The sequence below is a fragment of the Nipponia nippon genome, unplaced genomic scaffold, assembly GCF_047370975.1.
Source record: "Nipponia nippon isolate SJK-2023a ecotype South Korea unplaced genomic scaffold, ASM4737097v1 scaffold_1, whole genome shotgun sequence".
Taxonomy (NCBI): domain Eukaryota; kingdom Metazoa; phylum Chordata; class Aves; order Pelecaniformes; family Threskiornithidae; genus Nipponia; species Nipponia nippon.
The window spans coordinates 46,408,482-46,430,212 of record NW_028262290.1 but is presented as its reverse complement, the minus strand read 5'-3'; the positions used below and the strand labels follow the sequence as shown (position 1 = coordinate 46,430,212).

The window sequence follows — 21,731 nt, the reverse complement described above, 5'->3', positions numbered from 1 at the left end:
GAGGAAAGCACAGAGGCAGTTTAGCTGAGTTTATTTCAAGTCTGTTTTTCTCCAGGGAAATTGAAGATAGATATGTACACTAAATATTGGGCTGGGGGAGTGGTCTGTTAACGGCATATTTTTTAAAGCTGGAAGCTGCTGAAAGCTAAGGGAACTTTATATTCTTAGTCTGATGTTTGTTTATTTTAGTTTCAGAGTTACTTCACTCTCAGTAGCAAACTCAAAGTAAAACTGCTAGGAAATGTGGTTTTTCCTTTCCCAAGGTATAGCAGCACTGGAACTTCCTCCACTGTCACCTTGAAGTAAGAGAAAGAATGGCTGGCTGTAAAACAAATACTTTTGTTTCAGTACCAGGCTAATAGGAATGTATTTATCATGGAGATAAATCTTGATTATTATTTATTTATTGTATTTTCCAGGTGCTGCTAAATCCAGTCCAGCTTCTAAACCAGGATCAACACCTTCTCGCCCATCTTCAGCAAAAAAAGCTGCACCAAGCAGCTCAGCATCCAAATCAGATAAAGATTTGGAAACTCAAGTTATACAGCTCAGTGAACAGGTAAATTTGCTTTAGGCATAAAATTAGATGCATTCATTGTCACAGGCAGGCATGAAATCTAATATTGCCCTCTGTTGAATGATGCTCTCCAGAATTATGAAGGCACAAAAGATTGAAATAGCTCAGCTGGGGAGAAAAAAAAAAAAAAGTGATTTATTGTTAAAAGTAACATGTGACAGAGATGACTGGTGTTTGCCAGTATTTTTAAAAGGTGGTCTTAGAAATGACAGGTAAGTCTTGCTTAAGTATGGTAATTTTATTTTATGTTGAAATGTATATTTTATTTCACTTGGATTGGAAAAATCCCAATAGTGTCTTTGCTCTAGTGTATTACAACTTTGCAATAAATCATTTTAATGTGTCGTTGTGGAGAAAACAAGCCCGTTCGTAATACCAAAGTGTAAGAGATTTGCAGCTGAATCAAGACTAGCTCATTGCACTCTGCTTTCTGGAAGGAAGGCATTAAGAGGTAATATTCCTTTTTCATTTAAAAATGTGATCTACCTTTGTGAGAATACTTGGTTATATTATAAATAATGTTCTGCAATATAATTAATAAAGCTTCAGAATTTCTTGTAATGTTAGGAATGTAAGGGCTTAATTTTCATTGATGCTATGGAGCTTTACACCACTCTGTCATTCCTGGGCATGCAAGAGTGTCTGCACTGGACATGAATAAGTCTCTGCATCTGGCTCAAGACTGTGCTGTCAGAATGGTGTAAATGCCACTATTATAAATGAGGTCTGATCTCTGTATTTGTCCTGGATGAAGGAAAATGGAAAGGAAAAACCTCATATTTTAGAATCTGAGCTCCCTGGCAGCTGCATTCAGGAAGAAGCTGTTATTCTGGATCAAGTATAATTTTCCACAATTAAGGGCATTTCAGTTTGACTTTCATTGACCTGAACAACAAAGATTTCAGTTTGTTGGGGCACTGTTTGCAAATTCTTGGTTACTGTTATGCACTTGAGGGTGGTGAATGGATAGCCACATCCCAAACACGGCGCGCTGCGGATTCAGGGTATAATTCTGAGCAGCACAGAGCACAACAGGGTCTACCAGCCTCCCAAATGGGCTTTTGATTGTTGCTGTAACAGAAAAGTTTTTAAATGTTGCACGAGGAATGGATGTATATATTTTTCAGGGAATCTTTTTTTTTTTTTTTTTTTTTTCCAATCAATGTAAGAGTGGAGTTCAAACGTCAGCTTAATGTACCTTAACCATGACATTTGTACTCAGAAGTCAGAATGTGTTTGCTTCAGGAAGAAGAGTTGTTTGGGATCTGAGTAACATAAAAATATTTGATCTTTACTAAAATAGGCAGTCACTATCACATCTGCTGCTAATGTATTCCTAGCACGTTCCATGTGTGAAAACCTTAAGCTTTATATACAAATAACCCTGAGGGAAAACTGATTATTTCCCCCATCACCAAAGAGGAGAAGAAATTTTGAGGATTTGGGAAGTTGGTGTTTTAATAGCTAGTTTTTAAGAGACCTCTTCTAGCTAGAATGGTCTGGAAGGCTTTTTTTTAATGCTGGCAGCATTTGGTATTTCATTTCCCACTAATGGTTACTTGTGCACCCTGGGCATATAACGCAAGCCAAAAAACCTATGCTGCAAGCAGCTCTGAGCCAGGTTTTTCTGACCCCCAGTCTGAACATGCTGGAAGAGCCAAATTGCCCATTTTTTACCGTTCTCCAGCAACCAGGGAGATGAGGGCAGCAGCCAGTTTTACCCCTTTGCTGTCTTGATTAAGCTGTCTGTGGATATCAAATGCCTATGTGGTTGTAACAGATTTTTTCTTTTCAGCCCTTTCATGGATAGCAGCTAAGGGAGATTGAAACATCTGAACTTCCATGCAATTTGTAGTGGAAAAATTTTAGTAGTGAGGCTGTCCATATGCTATATTTTACCACAGGGTTGCTTAATGAGCTATTTGCAATAATCGTAAGCCATCCATAACATTTGCTAGTTTAACGGCTCCCAGCAATCTTAAAGTTTCTCTTAAAACGGTCTTAGATATTGCCTTGGTCTGTGCTAGTAAATTAAACATTTCCAAGGAATGTCACTGTGCGCTGGAACTTGATACCCATAGCATTAAAATGCTAAAGTGGTCCCCGCTGTGTTTTTGGTCTGTGCCAGCTAGTACTCTCCCAAAGAGTTTGAGTGCACTTGAGGAGACAATACAGACCAGGGACCATTACATATGGAGAAGGGACCTTTACATATGGCGAATGATCCCAGGAACTGGTAACTGTATGCTAGTATACACATAGTTTCTGCAAACGACACCATCTTGGCTGCTTGTCTACAATATTTACTTGATCTCCAACCTGGCTCTGCAGTCCTGTGAGTATTCATACTACCAAGAAGTACTGTCAGAGAAAACACCAGTTAGGAGGAACTGTTGCCTTTGCAGCTGTTTACTGGATTGCAGGGGGGTGCTTCTGGTCCAGAAACAGAGCATGGGAGTTAATGTGCAGTGTTCCTCACATAGGATTAGCCTTCTGGCATGTAAATAGAAGGAAAAAGTAGCATGTGGATGTGCTAATTACCTGAAGAAAAGCAAATTAATATGTCACAGACAAGCAGCTGGTATGCAACTGAAGAAAAGCATATCTGGTTTGGTTTTAACAGTGTTTACTGTATACTGTAGTTAATTAACTGTGTGCATACATGCATCATTTAATGATTCTGTTTTTTAAAACAGAGTGAATGTATAGAATGAAAACAGGAGAATGCCTTCATAGTAAATAGGTCAGAGGGGGGGACAGTCTAAGCTATTAGCTGCCAATGTTTCAGCTGAAGTTCATTGTTTTCCCCAGCTCTAGCAAGCACAGGGCAAGAGATCTGGAAGCAGTTATGTTCTTGTTCTCTCTGGAGGCAGGCATTGCTCTCAAGGAATACGCTGCTGCAGTTCCAGAAGACATGTCTTAAATGTGAGGTCTTCATCTATAGACCACAATATTGTAAACTCTTGTTCCATTTTGCTGTTCCTACTTTCATGAATAAATGGTTAATTTTAAGGTCATTGTATCAACCATCAGTTCAAACTGTCAAGGGAAGGCTTGGGTGTCACACTCAGGCAGCTGGTTAGAAATGGGTTAAATACGTGAATGAGATGCTCTGAGATCCTGCCCTGGTGACAGGTCAGTTCTGCTGTCTGACACCTCTGAGAGTGCAATCAAAGGTTAGAAAAAGGCATCGCTAGCTCAGCAGTTATGGAAAAATGAACTGATAGGATTTAGTAGGCTGTCAAAGCATTGTTTGAACTCTGCTGGTGTTTCTACTAGTGAAGGAAATAAATTAGCTTGCAGTAGAACTGGCAATGCCGAACTTTCTATTAAATTGTATCCCTTCACTGAAATGTAGTCTGATGTGATTTAATTTATTTAGCATGCTTTTTTTAGAAAATCATTTGTATAATTGCAGGCCTTAAAATGCGGATGCTAATTTGGCTGTAATTTGGATGTGATTGGGGTCAGTGTGTTTACTGTAGACAGCTTCATCCGTGATTATTTCTGTTGGTTGTTACGCTGCTGTCCTCCGAATTTGAAAGCCACTTACACACGTTATCCTGATTGTGTATACCCCATTGGACAGTAGTTTATCTGTTATGCTCCCACAGAATTGTTCTTTTTAAAGTATATATATATATATGTGTGTGTGTGTGTATAATATATGTATGTATAAAAATATATTGCAACATCTGTCATGATTTATATGAAGCCTAATTATTAACAGCTATGTTGCCCATAAATGATTTGCAGCAGTCCTAGTAGTGAAATTGAGACTGACAGTATAGCTTGAAGACTCTTGTGAGCAAGGTTGCAAAGAGAAAGATACTTGGTGTTTGAGAGAATTTGTTGATAGAAACAGCACATCAATCAGAGCAGAAAGTCCATGGTGCAGCTGGTCAAGGCATCAGAGTGCCGAAACAGAGGTGTCTAACAGTAGGGTAAGTCGGGAGGCAGAAAAGGAGAGGTGAAAAAAACAACACAGCAGTACTCACATTTGCAACTAGGGAACCTTTTAATTTCCTAACTAGACCGTTTCCCTTTGTGAGTTTTTCTGCTAGATCTACGTACTTTTAGGCAAGGAGATATTGTAGGTTTCCCAACAACTACACGTTAATCCAGGCAAAATAATGCAAGTACTGAGCTGAAAGTTTTAGTAGTTACCATTACATGACACTTCTGGCAGCTTTGTTAGGAAACAAGTCTTAAGTAGCCCTGATTCCTGGACTGCTGCTTTGGGTTTCAGTATAAAAGAGCAACGAGAAAATTGACCTTTAAGGATCAAGGTTAAGACATATCCAAGAGATGTAATAGGGGAGCCTGATTTATTATTCTCTATTGTGTAAGGTTCAATCTAGCACTTCAGGAAAAAAGTGGACTTCATTTTAAGCTATAAAATTGAATATTTATTTAAGAACGTTTACCATGCATAATTTTAGACTGAGTTGTTTTGTCTGTAGTGCCTCTCACATCTGATGCATCACATCTTGGTTTATATGCAGGTACATTCATTAAAACTTGCACTTGAAGGCGTGGAGAAGGAAAGGGATTTCTACTTTGGCAAATTAAGGGAGATTGAACTTCTCTGCCAAGAACACGGGGGAGAGAATAATGACCTTGTCAATCGGCTAATGGAAGTCCTTTATGCTTCAGAAGAACATGTAAGTTCAAGCTTAATGTCTTTTATTTAGACAAAACAGCTTAATTTCATAAAAATTTATTAGCACGGTATTGGGTCATGTCCTATATTTAGGTCAGCAGAATTGTAGCAGCTAGGATTTCCATGCCTCCTCCCCCAAAAAGGAAGTTTGCATTTGCAACCAACAGACTTTTCAGCTTGGGGAAGGGATTCAGGAGGATGGTTGCTTTTCGCTGCTTCGGTGTAGGTTTTGTATTCTAGGTTTGCTGAAGTTGATCTGAAATGGGAGGGTGTGTGTCACAATTTTAAATTGATTTCATATGGTTCTGAGCCTTAGTTTTTGGGTTTTTTTGTCTTCCGCCTTTCTGCATCAAGTCTTTTACTCGTGTTCTTTAATGTGTTGAAAATCCCAGAAACTCTGACAGAGGTGCTGTTCAATGTCTACAGCTGTGAACCTTCTCTAGCCCATGTGGCAGTGTTGTAATGTGTACGGTGCAGGTTGCCAAATATCTGCAGAGATAATGCTCTTTAGCATTTTTTTATCCTGTTGCTATAGGGAAAATTCTTCCTTGTGCAAACCCAGTAATCCTCTATTACCAAAATTTCAGAAATGTATTGTCTGCAAGATTAAGCAAGAATCTCATTGCATCTCAGACTTAGCGCTGTAGACACTGAATGAAGCAAGAAGCTGCAAAGGGTGCTAGTTAAATTCCTCAGATATATTCAGGGATAATGATTCAGTGGAGATTTAGCTGAACTACTCCCATTCAGGTTAACTAAATCCCTGTATGCACTGTACTGACGATTGACCCTTCAGTCTCCAGTAGATGATGGCTTTGGCTCTGGAGTGTATAAGCATCAACTTAATCTCTTGGCAGCACTGTGGTACTGTCGGCTGTCTTATAGCTGTTCCCAGAAAGCTGTTGCAGCAGCTTTTTTATCAAAAATAGTGCCGAAGCAACTAGTAACTCACATGCTTTTCTAAAAAAGACTAGTAGAGCATAAATGAAAGTTAGGTGCGAGAGGGACACAAGCTTGCTGCTGACAAGGGCCATTGCTCAGATGAGAAGTGACAGGGGAAAGAGGATTTGTTCAACAGTGCGGGGAGAGTGCTAAAGAGGAAAAGGAGGAGGAAACAATGATTTCACAGGAATAAACAATAAGACAAATTTGCCAGGCATGTGATAACAGGCTAAAAGAATTACATACATGTAGCGGTCAGAGCAAATGTCTTCTGGATTCAAGAACAGTGATTTATTTATAAAGCAAAGCCAGAAAAATCCCTCTTCTCCCCATACCCCTACCACATCTGTCTGTCTGTTGGCTTAAATAGCAAGTGATTCCCCGCCAAGGAATGCATTTGTTGCTTTTCTTCCTGCAGTTTTCCTTACTAGCAGAACACGTTACAAAATGTTCTACTTCAGCCTGCATCCCAGTGTTTTATCTGCTTCCTCCATCCAAACCTTTCTCTGTTGAAAGCATCATCCATGCCTGCGCATGAACTACATACAACGACAACGCCTTTATCTAAACTGGGTTTGCAGTTGGAGGCTGGGTATGTCACTTCAGCAGGAGAGCGCTGCTCCCCCAGAGCAGCATACAGAGGCTGTTCCCCACACAATTTTTTTGTACGTTTTAGTGGGAGACTTCATCTCCTCATCTTCCAGGGTGCATTTCCTCCTCAGCTTAGCAGATGGACTGTAATTTGCTGAGGAAAGACCCCAGTGCATTAGCACTAAACCAAAGACTGTGGTTCCCTTACTGATGCAGATCTTGCCTACTTTTTGTTTTTGGACTTTACTGTCTCATTGCCCTGCTTTGCCCTTCAATTCTGTTTTTTTCTCCCTCTGTAATTAATTTGTCCCAAGTTAAATTCTGTATCTCACAGCATTTTTCAGGTTAATCCCTTGGTAACAGCAGTTGGGCTTTCCCAATCCCCAGATGGGAAATAGCCCCAGTTCCCAAACCACAGGCAACTCCAGCATTCCTTGTTTCTTGCTAATGAGTTCATCATAAATCCAGCTTAGATTTTTTTTTTTTAATCTCTGTTTCAGAGTGTCTTAAGTATACAGAGGCAAAGAGGAAAAAAGGGATTACATTAATTTTCAGGATTTGTGACATTTATAAATGATACTGTGGCCTTGAGGCTTTTCTTCAGGAAGAGGATGCGCGGTAATGCAGCTCACACATGCTGCGCAAGTGATCCCTAACCAAAGCCTTGTGCTTGAATATCGTGACTAACTGACATTTGTTTTCAGTTCATACTTCCAATAACTGTTTGATAGAAATCTCGAACTCTTCCTTCCCAGCTGTAAGTTGACAGGCATCTACTGTATTCTATGTGGCATAGAGATCACGTCCTACTTTGCATACCAACCATTCTTATTCAGAAGGGACAAGTCTACCTTTATACTTAATTTTCTGTTATGCTTAATTTAATTGTCCTAAAAGAAAAAACAAAAAGAAAAAAAACCTGGACAGCACTTTAAGTGGTCAATCTCCCAGTAGCTCATAGGTCCCCCATGAGCATTGTAGGCTGTCAGGTGAATTCTGTGTAGAACAATTCAGAATGCAAGTATAGAGTTTAGTCCCTATAAAAAGCATTCTCCAGAGGTCTGATTATGGTAGTATTGCACTGAAGAGGTTTTTATCAAGTTCATGTCATAGGGGGGTGTTAATTATTTTTTCAGAATTCCAAGTCACAGTGTAGTTTCAACCATATCACTTCATAAGCTTCTGTTCTGTTTAATTCAATAAAGGCTAAATTTTTAAGACTTTTTTTTATTGTAATTATATTTTTATCTTGATTTTGGTGAGGTTTTGAGTCTTACAGCACAAATACCAATCCATTTGGGTTCCTTGTTTTTAGAGGCTCCCTTTTCCCTGTTACGATTCTGTTTTAAACCTCATCATTATGTCTCTGCTTATGCAAGAAGGATGTTGTATCTGCTATTGTCATTTAACGTTTGGCTGATCAGTCTGTAATCCTTTCTAATTTTTGATTACAAATCACTCATTTGGAATGCTATTTCTTCATCAAAAGCATCAAAGTTGACGGAGAACGGTGTTAAGGATACATGTGGGTGGTGGGGAGAAGCGGCCCCTAGCACTCATGCTATCACCGCTATAGACAGCATTGAGACCTTGGATAGGATATAAAGCATTTGGTCATACGGGCTGCCAGTAGGAGAGCTTCAGACTATTGAACCAGAAGAGGCTGTGTGTCTAGTTATGAAACCCAGAGCCACGTAGGTCTTCCCATAAAGCAAAAATGGAGGAAAGCTTGTGCTTTGGCTGTTCTGGTTCACTTCATGCTGAAGTTGGGTGGATTGCTGCCATTTGATCTATCGGTTGTTCAGCTCAAGTTTCCAAAGCAACTGCTCAAAATGCAGTTGGTTTTGTATCTTTCTGCTCTAGCAGCTACTACATCTGCTGCTTTTGGAAGGAAGCACCCACCTCCCCCGCAGCTGGTTTTCGTAAAGTCAGTCTACAGGCACACCTGAATAGTTTGAGGCAGATGGCTCGAAAGGTCAAAAGAGAGCATCTCTCATTGTGGGAGAGAGAGATGACCATGGTTGTGTGATCCAAGCCAGGAATAAATGCTCTAAATAGATCTTCCACTGCTTTCCTTATTAGGGGATGCTATTTAAGGAGATTGCACAGTCCCAAGGTAACTGGGCATAGTGACTCTTGTCGTTCCCATTTCATGTATTTATACAAGCTGTACATACTGAGAAGCACGTGTCCAAGACTCAGAACAACTTCTGAGGTAGTCACATAAGATTTACCATTTCCATCAAAGGTAAGCCTAGCAAGAGAGGAGCCACCACTCTTCAGAGCTGCAGAGCAGGTTCCCAAGCCACTCCTTGTGGTTAGAGGCTTTTCCTATTATATGCATGAAAGAATAGCATGTACGTGACCTATAAAATCTGCATGAGGAGGCTTTCTAATAGGTGTCTCTGATAAACTCTGCATACATAGAGCCTATGGAACAGGCGCATTCCAGAGCAGGTCACCTCAACGCGTAAGGAGGGTTAGGATAGGTGGGGTTAAGGGAACATAGCTCACAGCAGCTAAACAAGCTTCAGTTCTCTCACTCCATAAGGCAAGGCCACGTTCTCACAGCTGTCAGCTTCTCTCTGTGAAACTCCTGTTCTCTGCAAGTCTTGCACCCTCGCAGGCCATCACAGAAGTTGTGATTTTTAGATACTACGCAAAAAGCTGTTTTGACATGATGTACCTACGGTATGTAATAAGGGCATCGTTCCCTGCAAGGGGCCATAAGGTGCTAAGCTGCAGTTGTTCTGACTGACGTGTGTGGCTTCTACCTGAAAATAGCACCCGAGTGATAGAAAGCTTGCTTTCGACTGGAATTGGGCTGTTTCTGTAGGTGGTAAACAGCTGAATGTTTCCATTGTATCAGCAAATGTTAGGAACCTTATTCTCCTGTTCCTGCCCTTTAGAAATACGAATATTTTATTGCCAGAAGGGAAATATTTTCTTATTGCATAAGCTGCTCTGAACTATTCTGGGAAAACTCAAATTACGGCCTCCCTTTTCTTTTAATTTTTGCCTCAAATTTGAAAAGTTAGCAGTATCGATTTATTAAAGTTTGTTGTTCAAGCCAGTCGCTTCTAACAAAAGTTGCCAGGAGCCAGGCGAGTTCTGCAGAGGTACTGCATCAGGGAGGCTGCGTTGCGAATGGCAGCTCAGTCTCTTGGAAAACTGTTTTCCTTTGGAGCTGCCTACAGCGGAGCGCTACTAACGCAGGGCAGAGAGGAGATGTGTGGGATCTTTTCAGTGAACTGTGCTCTGGAAAGATGGAAGCCGCTTGAGAGAAAAGCTGTACATGCAGCTGCACTTAATGGGAATACAGAAGTAATGCCCTAAGACTCAGCCAGACTGCTTGAGCTCTGATATATCCAGGCCAACTCAAGATACCAGATCTGTTGTCTTGAAATCGGAAACCGTTTAAAACTGGTATCACCGGCAGTGAGGATCCAGCCTTCCTTTCTCTCAGGGATTCTTCTCGCAATGGCAATGTATATTCAGAGAGGCAGCTCTGGAAAATACTGTGCATCGTAACTGTTTGCAAAAGGGAAGTGTATATCAGCAATTATTGCTTTTAACAGTAGCTCTGTAAATGAGTGAATACTGGGCACTTTTTTTTTTTTCCAAAGAAAATGTGTTTGCAAGTCTGGTTATATTTTCTGGATACTGCTAAAAATCACTGTTTTGGTAACCTTTGAACTCTGGTCTAGCATCAGTATATCATTTTGGGAAAGTAGTATATCTGACCTCAAAAAGGAGGCTGAGTTTAGTTTTTAGAGCAGGTGATAGCAAAAGTGTCTTGACCATTTAGTGATCTAAACCTAGAGTGGAGATTGTGTGAAAACTGTAGCAGACAGGTTCAGAAATCCTTGCACAAACTGAAAATGGGGGAGAATATCAGGATGCTATGATACAGCATCTAACTGTTGAACATCTCACTGTCCAGCCATTCAAAATGTTCACTTACCAGAACAGTTAACACTCGGTTAAAAACGTTTTCTGGAGAAGTGTCAATACTGCATGTGCTTTGATTAAAAGCAAAGCAAATACATTTTATTGTACTATTACAAGTTGCTACTTTTCTCAGATTACGGCTCATTTTGTACTTATGTGCATGAAAATCAGAAGTTAAGCTTTAGGCTATGGCGAGCACTGTGGGGTGGCAAGATTACATGAGAAATGCTTTCTGCTAAAGAATGTTTTGGGGTCTTTTTCTCCCTGCAGGAGAGCCACACAGAAGAGCATGAAGGTGAAGAGCAAGTCCATGAACAGCCCCAGCAGCAGGAGGAGTACTGACTCACCCAGCGTCTCTGACAATTTTCATTTTGTGTGAGAACTTTCTTCTGGAGAACGAAACATGTGTGGCCTCAAACTTGAAATCAGTTCACTCCCAGTCTGCCATTAACATTTATGTACCATAGTGAGTGCCAGCCAACCACTGCATTCTGTACCCATACTTTGCCAAGATGCATTTGCAGACGTCTTCTTTCAGTGTATCTTCCTGAGAGGTTGTAGGGCTACATCACCTACTGTACATCACTGCAACTTCACCACTTGGCTGCTTGAGATTTGTTCTGCTCTTTAAAAAAAAAATATATATTTATTTTTTTTTCTTTTTCGTCTTAAGTATGATACACTTGTAACTTGTTCTAACATATTTATATTGGCATTTTGTGTGGCAAGAAGTACCGTACCACTAGCTGTGTCTCTCACTTTGTGGTGCTTTCGCGTTTTCTAGTACATCTGCCTTGGGGCATAAATTCGGTCAAACAATTGGAATAAAGGGATACAGTGGAAGTCATACTCAAGCCATAACGATGAGGTGTGTTGTGGAGGAAAACGCTTGTGTTGTTCACATTTATTCCTTTCCTGTCTTCACAAAATGGAAGGCAGTGCATCTGTTTCACTAGGAGAGATTTAAACCCCTGTGTTAGAAAGCTTGTTAGAAAGCTGCATGGTATGTTTTTTGGCTTATTTCTGGAGGAACAGACATCCACTTAAGTTTTTTGAAAACCCTCCCAGTTTCCTGACTAGTCAATAGACATTTCTCAGCTTTTCTTCCTTCCTGAGGAATCCAGTCCCAGCCTCCAGCTTCAGCTCTGCCTCTGCAGAGCTCAGTGCTAATGGAGGAGAGAAATCTCCTTGACAGAAGTGTAGCTGCAGGACACGATCTCTGCCGTCATACTTGGCTTCCCACCCCTCAGAAGAGGACAAAGTAGGCCAGCCATTTCTTTTTACTATCCTTCCCCCCTCTGCTGCCCCGGCCAATACAAGTATGGAAGGCAGAAAATTTCCTCGCTAGTGCAAGGCATGGGGAAAAAACAGCAACAGCACTAGCCCTGAACCCCCCCGAACTCCCTTTAAGTGGGTGGTGGACACCTCGCAGGTGTTGAGGCCGCTTCCGAAGCGCGGAGAGGCAGCGAGGAGTCCTGCTGGAGACAGCTCACGCCGGAGGGGGACCAGCCGACCGAGGGGTGCAGAGCCGGTTCTGCGCTTGGCTGACCTTCCTCCGGCGAGGCCGGCACGGTGCAGAACCACGTCTGCCCTGGAGATGTCTGCAGTGAGAGCGTTCCCTTCCAGTGCGGTCCCATCGCCCTGTTCTAAATGGTGGTATTTTATAAACAGAAGTATCTTGAAGTGTATAAAGAATTCCTTATTTTTCTCGTAAAACTGCGCATTGTAGTCTCTCTGAATATTTAATGCTTGGCATTCCTGGTCTCTCACTTGATTTTCTTCATTCTGGATTGTTATGCTGATTCAGCAGGTACAGGGAAGTCCCATCCCAATCAGCAGTCACTGAAAAACTCCGAAGCCTATTGAACAGCTAAATCATCTTAGCCCTTCACGTGCTCCTAAAGCATAAGTTCCCAGCTTATGCTTCCATAGAAAGGTTTTCAATTAATCAACTCCCAGCACACACCCGTATGCACGCGCAGTTTTCTGTTCCTAATCGATCTTTTGCAGCTAAGTGGCTCTTAGTTAAATGTGAGATCCCCGCTGTTGTGTTGCGCCACAGACAATATATAAAATGCTGTTAAGCATTGGAACAGGTATTTCCAGTTCCCTGATTGCTCCCCCTGCTCAGCAGAAGAGTTTCTGGACCCTGCGGGCTGGCGGTTTCCCAGCCTTGCCTCCAGCATTGACCTCGCGTCCTACCCGGTGATGAAGTGCAAGTACTGCAGCCTGCAGGCCAGCGCTTTCCTTTCCCCTTCCGATTGGTTACAAATAAGGTCTGGTTTATAAAAATATGTATATTCCAAAACAAGTATTTCCAAGAATCACCACAAATGGGGGAATTGTCATTTTCGTTGTATTTGTGTTTATTAGAACATATGTACTTATTACAATTGTCATTGTAATAAACGGTAGTTCTTCATAATACTGTTGAACTGAAGAGCAGTTACTAATTTTTTTCCAGTCTCCAGAATGTCCTTTGACCTGTATGGGATTTCTGATGGGGCAAGGACTTTGGGATCAGGCTATAAACTTAATTTCAGCAGCGCCAGTCTCTGCTTCCTGCGGTTCATCCTTCTGCTAATACCCGAGCAGGCGCATGGAGAGCACTTCAAGAGAAAATGGTTTTCTAAAGGTGCAAATGGTTGGGTTGCTGAGCTCCCTGGAGGGTTCATAGCCAGGCTGTTGTGCCTCTCTACTTTTCTCTCTTTGAAGCACATTTTAAAAAAAAAATTAAAAAAAAAAAAAAGCTGAACTTCATTTCCTGAAAATTCCTTATCTCCTATTTCTGGTCTGAAGACCGTAGCCCTCTCACTGATTGTGTCAAGGGGGAAGCGACTGCGGTAGGGAGCCGGGGCAGTAAAGTACCTCGTGGGCACTAGGAATTTGGCTGTGCGGAGGGGAGAGCGATGCTCTGAAAGGGGAAAGAGTTGTCCTCCTCCCCCACCCCCTGTGAGTAACCCGTTATTCCGTTATGGTTTTAATATGCATTTGTAATTACCTTTACTAAATAGCACACCATAAAGCTTTGGTTATATATTAAATGTAAACTGAAAGGAATGTAAACATATGTATTGTTAATTATAAATCGATAAGTAATGGCATAATAGATACAAAAAGTCTTATTCAGATGTATCAGTCATTTTACATTATCCACAAATTGTCGCATGGTAGAGTAGATTTTTGTCTGAATATGTGAATAACTTGACTTGCGTTTATCTTTTTACATATTTAATAAAAAAATATATGTTAAAATCTGTCTAGCTCTAGAGACTATTCAAAACATTCTAAAATAATACTTTTCTGTTTAACTACATATTTTTGTTCCATTAGAGACTGCATATGGGAGCAGGAAGAAAAAGGCAGCTGCTTTAAAAAAAAAAAAAAAGTTCACCTATTCCGTGTGTGTGTAGGTAGTATCTGTTTCCCCAAGAGCTCAGCAACTCTATCCCCTTCTACAAATCAAAAAAGAGAATGCTTGTGAGCGTGTGCATGTAAACGGAACATTCTTCTTTATGGTAAAAGCTTTCTTATTTCAGAATACTAAATCTCTTGCTGTATCTCGGTTTTGATAAAGCAAAAGCAAAACTCGCAGCAGCTGGGAGGTGAAGAGAGTACTTTAGCAAGGGCACTGAAGCTCCCAGTGGACTTTTCTTGCAGTGGCCAAGTATTCAGGGATGAATCTTCAGTGCAGTACCTAATCTAAAATGTAGGTGGCTTTTAAAATATTCATTTTTTTGGAAGAAAAGGGGGAAACTTCATTGTAATTCACACAGTTCTGATCTTTTGCTCTGATCTTTTGCCGCATGAGCCATGTTGCTGCAGTAGTTGCTGCTAAATTTCCAGGGATTTGAGCCAGGGCCTCTTTCTGCCAGGGGTTCAAGCTACCTGGTTGTGTCCCACCACCAAGAGGTCAACCCGAGCCCTCCCACTGCCTTCGGGTATCCCCGGGGCTGGGGCTGAGCCACTGCCCAGCCCCACTTAGGGAAGGTTCCTGGTAGAGGGGGCAGGTTGAAGCCAGGGCCAGAGGAGCCCATTTCCAACCTGGGTGCTCAAACCTGGGAGAGCAGCGCCAGGTTAGTTGGATTTCATAAGACCAGGGGGGAGGCATGTCTTTGGGCTAGTGCAAATGCTCAACAGCATAAAAAAGAAGTAATATATTTTCCATTTCAAACAGTTGAAAACTTTCTGCCACAATGTTGTGACCAAAAAATATTGTTAAGACTGTTAGGCCATCTTCCTACCATTATCTGACTTTGCAAAATAAATCTGTGATCATACCGCCCTATAAAAAAAGCATTTTTATTCCCATTTGTTGAACCAGGTACCATCTAAGATGGCTAACAATTCAATATATACACTGTGCAATACATGATCTGTTTTTATACTTGTCTTTATAGAGATTGTAGTGACAAGTTGCTTTAAAAAGGAAAAAAAGAAAGTTATTTGCCATGTCTTCATACCGAATGTGAAAAAGCTGTCCGGAGCTTAATTTCCTTTAAAAGTGATACTGTATTTCTCTTTAGAAAGGTACAAGTGCAGGCAGGCTGTGGCAGTTCAAGTTTTGTAATTTCATTTAATGAAATATTTCCAAATACTCCTTTACAGTGCATCCAATTGTGCTGCTTCTGTGACCCTTATTTCCAACCGTTTCATAAATAGGTGCAAGACAGAGGGAAAAGCGAAGCCTGTCCATAGAGTTCCTCCAGTATGACCACATTCAATCCAGAGGTATTTTTGTTTTGTTTATTCTTTTTTTTGTGTGTGTCAGGACTTCCTCTAGATACTTTTGATGGACAGGTTAAATAGAAACTGTTGAAATAGGTGAGACTTTTGTGGCAGTGTATCTGGTATCGGATGTAACATTTAACTTCATCGAACAGTGAAATTGCTGGGTGCATGCCTACATCAAAGTCGTCGTTCCCCTTCAAACGCAGTCAGAACTGTCTTTTTTAGCATCCCTCATTAAATAAACAGCCGTCAGCCTCACTCTAAGCAAGACAGTCCTTGGGCAAGTGGGGAGTGCCTCAGGAGACCCCATGCTTGCTCCCTGGGCATCACACAGGGCAGGGGCACGGCTGCCCCACCAGCGGGGAGGAAGGCGGGAAGACGCCTCTCCTTGCTCCAGCTGCAGCCCCGGAGCTGGACTGCAGCAGTGCCGGAGGGCGCAGGAGCCTCGCTTCCCTGCGGGGCTCTTGGCAAAATCTCCAAACCAGCATTAACAGGATGACCTGTGTCCTCTGCCTAACCCGAACCGTGACTGTAGTACGATGTTCATTTGGAGGGGTGGGACCCTCAACATGCTTGTTTGGTAGGAGGAACATGCATACTTTCAAGCCATAAGAAACTTTCCAAGTCGGTGTGGTATTTCTGCTTTGTGAAGAGGGAAAGCTGATGTGCAGGCTTGTCCCCTGGTACCTACGGTAAGGGCTGCCAGGGGACATCGGCCCTACTGATGTTGAGATAGGTCAACTACTGTAACAGGCGGTACAAGCTTCAATTGAAGCTGTTCACGAAGACATGACCAGTCGGTGCTCAGCTGAAAATATTAATAGGAGCTACTGATGTAAGGGCATGTTAACTGGGCAAAAATGATCAGGCTAGTGATAGAGCCAGAGAAATGGTCTAAGAACTGAAAAAGGTGAACTTAAGGCTCAGCAGCTGAACAACTGCGCTTCTGCCCTGCTTCTGGCAAGCGAGATAGTTAACCAGTTAATGAACATGCCAGTCAGTCAGTCACATCCCTCTGTGCAAGAAATGTAATCTAATGCTTACCTTGGGGAAAGCGGACAGATTGTTTCATTAGTGCTTCAAGGCCACAGAGTCCCTCTGGCTAGGGCAGCGTACGAAAAGAGATGAAACTCAGATTCCTACTCCTTCCTCCAAGGCACGCAGAAAACCTCCATATATTATAGATGAAGTGAGCAGTGCACATCTGGATGCAAATGTAGAATGCCTAAAAAAAGCTTTTCTTGTCTCAATTTTTTTCGTCATTATCTAAACCCACAAGAATATGTTTCAAGCACACGCGCAAATTATTTGCATAGCGTTTTGCACTCATAGATGAGGTCTGACTAACTAGTTTTGCAGGGAAATATGAGAATCTTCAAAGGTTTTTTGGCCAAATTTATTCTCAGCTGGTTACCTTTGTAGGGTATATTGCTTGTTGCTACCAAAATATCAACAATGCATTTGTTACTGCCTAGAAAATAAGTATAAGGGCCAGCTGCTGCTGTACGGAGCCTGCATTTCTGACAGATACAGGTCAGCTGAGACTCATCTTAATGTGGGGGGAAAAAAATCATACGTTTCAAAAACACTTTTCTGTATCCATAGCTTTCTGAGCTCATTCTCTTTTCTTCACACATTCATTTGAGGTGAGGAAAAGACTGAATGTGCATAAGTCCTTCAGGAGGTTGTATGGAAGAAATGAGTTGTGAGAAAAATAAATATGGAAAATGAAGCAGGCACAGATGTCTGAGTGGGAAGGCCATACAGGGAGGGTTTGCATCGCCAGGGTCCCACTGGTGACTAGGCTGGGCAAAACCAGTGCTGGTTATAAACCATCAAGGATCTCATGTAACCCGTCATGGATTTATCCAGGACTTTGGACACAGTGGCAAGGAGGAGGAAGACAAAAGCTTCAAAGAGGGCAGTAACACGGCATTAGTGAAGAGAATGAATATGAGCAGCAGAACAACTTGGTAAACACTTCTCTGCTGGACAGGAACCTTCCTCTTGAGATGAAGCATCTTGCTGCATAGCTCATTGTCGCAGTGGTTCGGATATCTGGACTATTTTATTCTTTCGTTATTTTATTCACATTAATTCCAACTATTTATCACATCAGAAGAGTTGTGAATCTCCACGTCAAGTGTTACAGTCTGATCATAGTGCAGGTGTTCATTCTTGGACACGTTTCTTCAGGGAAAAGATGTAAATGTTCAAGTGCTCACTCAGCTGCCTCCCCTAAAGAGAAATCACGGAGATTAGCAAACAGTTTTGTACGTGCTTCACAATTCACCGTCTCTCCCCTCCCGGTCAGAGAGGGGAGGACCCAACTACAGTCCTCAGGTACTTGGGGACCTACGAGTACTTGGGGTCCTACAAGCATTCACGCAAGAGAGCTGTGGTCTTTACATTCCTCTTGCAGCACACTGATGGGAAGTTAAATCGCTACAGACCAGATTCACAGATACATAAACTGTGATGGAGCTGGGCCCCCTCAGTCAATAGTGAATTTTGACCAGGCGTTTCCATTCTGACCTCCACCGACTGGCCCGTATCAGTGCTGGGGTAAAATCTACTGTGATGTCCGTATCTGCTGACAAAAGGCTTCTTTCAAAGAAAAATCCTTACGTCCCAATGGTGTATCCTAAATAAAAGAATGCTGACAAACTCCCTGTGAAATGAGATCTTTGCCATGCAAGGTGTTTTAGCTAAAAGCAACCCCCCATTAAGACGCTTTCCTTAGGATTATTTGACAATACGCTTTAGAAAAGAGGACATTAACTGAGGAAAAATGAATTGAAGCAGTACTTCAGATGACAATAAATGACAAAATTGATATCTAGCAGACACAAAAATGCGCTGGTAAGACTGAGTGAACTGGAAAACCATTCATGTGTCCAGCCTCAGAGGTGCTAACAGAGGGCCAAGGAAAGATTAGAAATTGGGACGGCTATTTTGCTTGCAGATTAAAAGCAAAGTTAACCTTATGCATTCTGTTCATGTCACTTTGCATTTTACCTTCCTATTTTTTCAGTCAAGTAACCTCGGGAAGAAGAAAGGGAAAAAAATGGGGTGGGAACATTCATCCCATGTGGGTCGACTGCTACCTAAAACCAGTCCATAAATATTCTGATTGCGGTGGGTTTAAAGCCGAAACCAGTCGGCTACGCTGGAATAATTCAAGTCACTGAAGTTGCTGCATGTGCGAAAAGGCACTGCCTCCAGTAAACTGACTTTTTTTTTTTTTTTAACTTTAGACTAAATAAAACAATACACAGGAAAAAAAACCCCATAACTGAACATTCAGACTCCCGGACACTGCCCCAGCTAGACAGCGTAGAAACCCTTCCCAGACCCCATCTTCCTCCCCGCCCCAGTGGAGCTCTCCCGTGGCCGCTTTGGAGGCGCCCGCTCACCACGCAGACCCCATAGTGCACGTGGGCGGCCGTGACCAGCACGGTGAACACGGCGAGCACCGCTTCTTCCGTCCAGCCCAGCAGCCCGGAGATGGCTGCGTAGACAACCAGCGCCAGTGGGAAGAGGAACCAGTGGAAAAGCTCCGGCCGGGTGCTGCTCATCTGGCAGATGATCACCTTGCACTGTCGGAGCAAAAGGTGCCAGGTGAGAAGCGCTGGGTCAGCCCGGGGGTCTAAGCAAAAGTACGTCCATTTTCTCTGCAGGTTGCTTTTGACGAGGGGAAAACAAGGCTAGAGTTCAAAATGGGGCTTGTTTCTGGTGTGAAGACTACTATAGATACACCTTTGTGCCTTATTGTCTGTGAGTCTTAAAGGGCTTTATTACAAGTAATTTAAAATACACACTTCTTTTCTGGAGACAGTGTTTTGACACGCTTTGCTTTATGAGCCGAAGCACATCTGCGCACAAGGGGAGTTGTTTGACGCCTCGTGCTTCCACACAGGCTCGTAAAGTTGTGATCCCAAATCAAACGTGCCACCACTGAATCACTGGGAGAGCGTACTGGTATTTTAATCACATGGCATGACAGAAATATATTCTGGTTCATTGTATAGAAGGGAGGGAAGGTAATATATGCCACTTTTAAATCCTGTTTTTCTTTTCTAGCACTCCTTCATGTACTAAAACACCATTTTCTTGGCTCAGTCATGGTGGTGGACTCCCTGGAGATGTAGCTGGGGGCGCAGGGAAAGGGATCCCACTCAGAATGGCAGAAAAAAATGAATATATGGCACGTGGTTTAACTGAAAGCAATTAGCTTAATTTTACTGACTTCTTGAAACGTGATGAGTTGAAGTTCAGATTTTTAAAACCAGTTAAGCGCACTTAAGTGTTTTACCTGGTTTAGACTTCTTAAGAAATGTGTCTCATATACACTATTCTTTTTTAAAAAGCAGGGATTTAGGCACAGCTGAAATATTTTTCTATTTAAGTTTCTATCAAAATTTAAATGTGGTTAAAAACAGATTTTGTGTATCCTGAAACCAGTAGAAGAATGAAAAATTAATTCCCTGTGCAGTGTCTGAAATCCTATGACAGCAGCAGTAGGAGTCTGCCCATAGGGAAAAAATACTGGCTTTACTGTCTGTGCAGTGAAAGCTGAAGAATGCAAAAATAAACCATGAAAATATAATAAACTTTCAATAATGAAAGTAGTAAGCATTTGTAGCTACTGTAAATATTTTTGCTTACAATGCATTATCAGTATTGATTATGAATTTTTTGAATAACACTAGTTTTATGAGCCCTTTGGGAATCATTCCACAGGGTATCAGAAATTGCTAAAGCAATCTACAAGCCATAATTTTTCTGGCTGAATAATTGCACCTGTCCAGAGGTTGGATTTCACATTGTTTTAAACCATTATTACACCATCTTAAGTACGGTACTCAATTTTTCATAAAGATTGCTTATTAAGATTTGGAGCAATTCACCTTCAGTGTATCACAGGACTGCAAAATGGACTATGGTCTGCGCTCCTCCCTCAATTCCTTATTCCCCCTGGTCCTGAAGCACTGACTTACACTACAAGTGAGGCAAAAACGGCATTAGGAGATGAAAGTGCTGAAGTCTGGAGAGGCAGACTGCAAAGAAAAGGTAAGGCGATGGGACTATGCCCAGTGCTTTTCCATCCCCCTTGCCCACACCTTGCAATGCTACCCTGATCCTCCTGAATTTTAACCTCTAGCAGCTGTGGTTTGTACCCCTTGGTAGGTCCTTAGTGTCCTCTCTCTTACCATCTCCCCTGGGAGGTTCCTCATAAAGCATCTCCTGAGTCTGAGCTGCCCCTACTCATCAGCCGGCCACCATGTTGGCCACTGCGCTCCTGCTATGGTGATGGCTGAAGGTCCCCTCTGCAGGACTGACTTACCCACTCTCTCCCCTCCTCCTGGACTCAAACACGTGCCTCTAAGGGCTTCCTAAGTGGGAGCTGTGACAGTTGTGCTCCATGGTGATTTGCTCAGACCTGAATATTACTAAGAGTTGCCCTACGAGCAAATCTCAAAGCAAGGTCTGAGCCTCTCAGCAAGAGGGGTGGTCAACACATAGGCAGTCCCGCTGCCGGCCGTGGGGACTAGGGAAAGAAGTCCTCATGTCAGGCATAAGCAGCTTTCCTTTTTTAGGCCTTGGAAGCCTTAGTTTAGCCAAAAATGCTGGAAATGGCCCGTCTTTCTGCCCGCTCCCAGGAGGCCATCGCCTTCCCTACTCATCCTGACACTGCACGGCTACAAGGCCAGGTCTGAGGCCAGGCGTTTGGCCCAAGGGATCTGCTGGGCAACTAAATATGTTGTCAAAGGCATGAGATGTTCAAGATACTGGCAGGAAGAGAAACACAGGCTGTTCTGGTCTACAGAACAGATAATGGAAACCCAGTGTGTCAGAGTATCATGGAGAAGAAAAGCACTGCCATGACAAGCTTTACTCTGATGCTGGAGGAACCGTGTGTGCATAAGGGATCAGAGGCGGTGAAAGGAAATACAGGCTCGTTTTTCACTTTTAAAATGTTATAAATTCCAACTAACACTCATACATTTTTAATGCTTGCTTTTAAAATGTTAATAATTTCCACTAACATGCATACATTTTTAATTCACGCGAACCTCTAACACTGCAGTAGATGTTTCAGTAAAATCAAAAACAAGGCCTGAAGAATATGCATTGCACTCAATGCCTAATAAGTTGTAGTCTACAAAGAAACTTCTGGTTTGCCATACTATTTTTCTTCTGCAAGAGTCCTGCCACAATTGCTCTCAGTTGGTTAAGATGTATGTGCAGAACCTGCCATCTGCCAAATTCTGA

At 42.2% G+C, this 21,731-nt stretch overlaps 2 protein-coding genes across 8 annotated transcripts in view; one reads left to right on the top strand and one right to left on the bottom strand.

Annotated features, from left to right (window-relative positions):
• The window catches only part of MAPRE2 (microtubule associated protein RP/EB family member 2), a 100,945-nt gene extending 87,796 nt beyond the window's left edge, over window positions 1-13,149 (top strand). For all 4 annotated transcript variants that reach the window (XM_087753846.1, XM_087753833.1, XM_087753839.1 and 1 more), the window contains 3 exons: window positions 420-559; window positions 5,083-5,241; window positions 10,995-13,149. In XM_087753846.1, coding sequence (XP_087609972.1) covers window positions 420-559; window positions 5,083-5,241; window positions 10,995-11,066 — 371 coding nt within the window. In that variant the 3' untranslated portion in view covers window positions 11,067-13,149. The remainder of the gene's footprint in view (window positions 1-419; window positions 560-5,082; window positions 5,242-10,994) is intronic.
• Window positions 13,150-14,115: 966 nt separating this feature from the next.
• Window positions 14,116-21,731, bottom strand: part of LOC104019770 (ethanolaminephosphotransferase 1) — a 60,016-nt gene continuing 52,400 nt past the window's right edge. For all 4 annotated transcript variants that reach the window (XM_087753793.1, XM_087753818.1, XM_087753807.1 and 1 more), the window contains exons 9-10: window positions 18,872-19,054; window positions 14,116-17,693 (exon numbers count right to left, since the gene is read on the bottom strand). In XM_087753793.1, coding sequence (XP_087609919.1) covers window positions 17,628-17,693; window positions 18,872-19,054 — 249 coding nt within the window. In that variant the 3' untranslated portion in view covers window positions 14,116-17,627. The remainder of the gene's footprint in view (window positions 17,694-18,871; window positions 19,055-21,731) is intronic.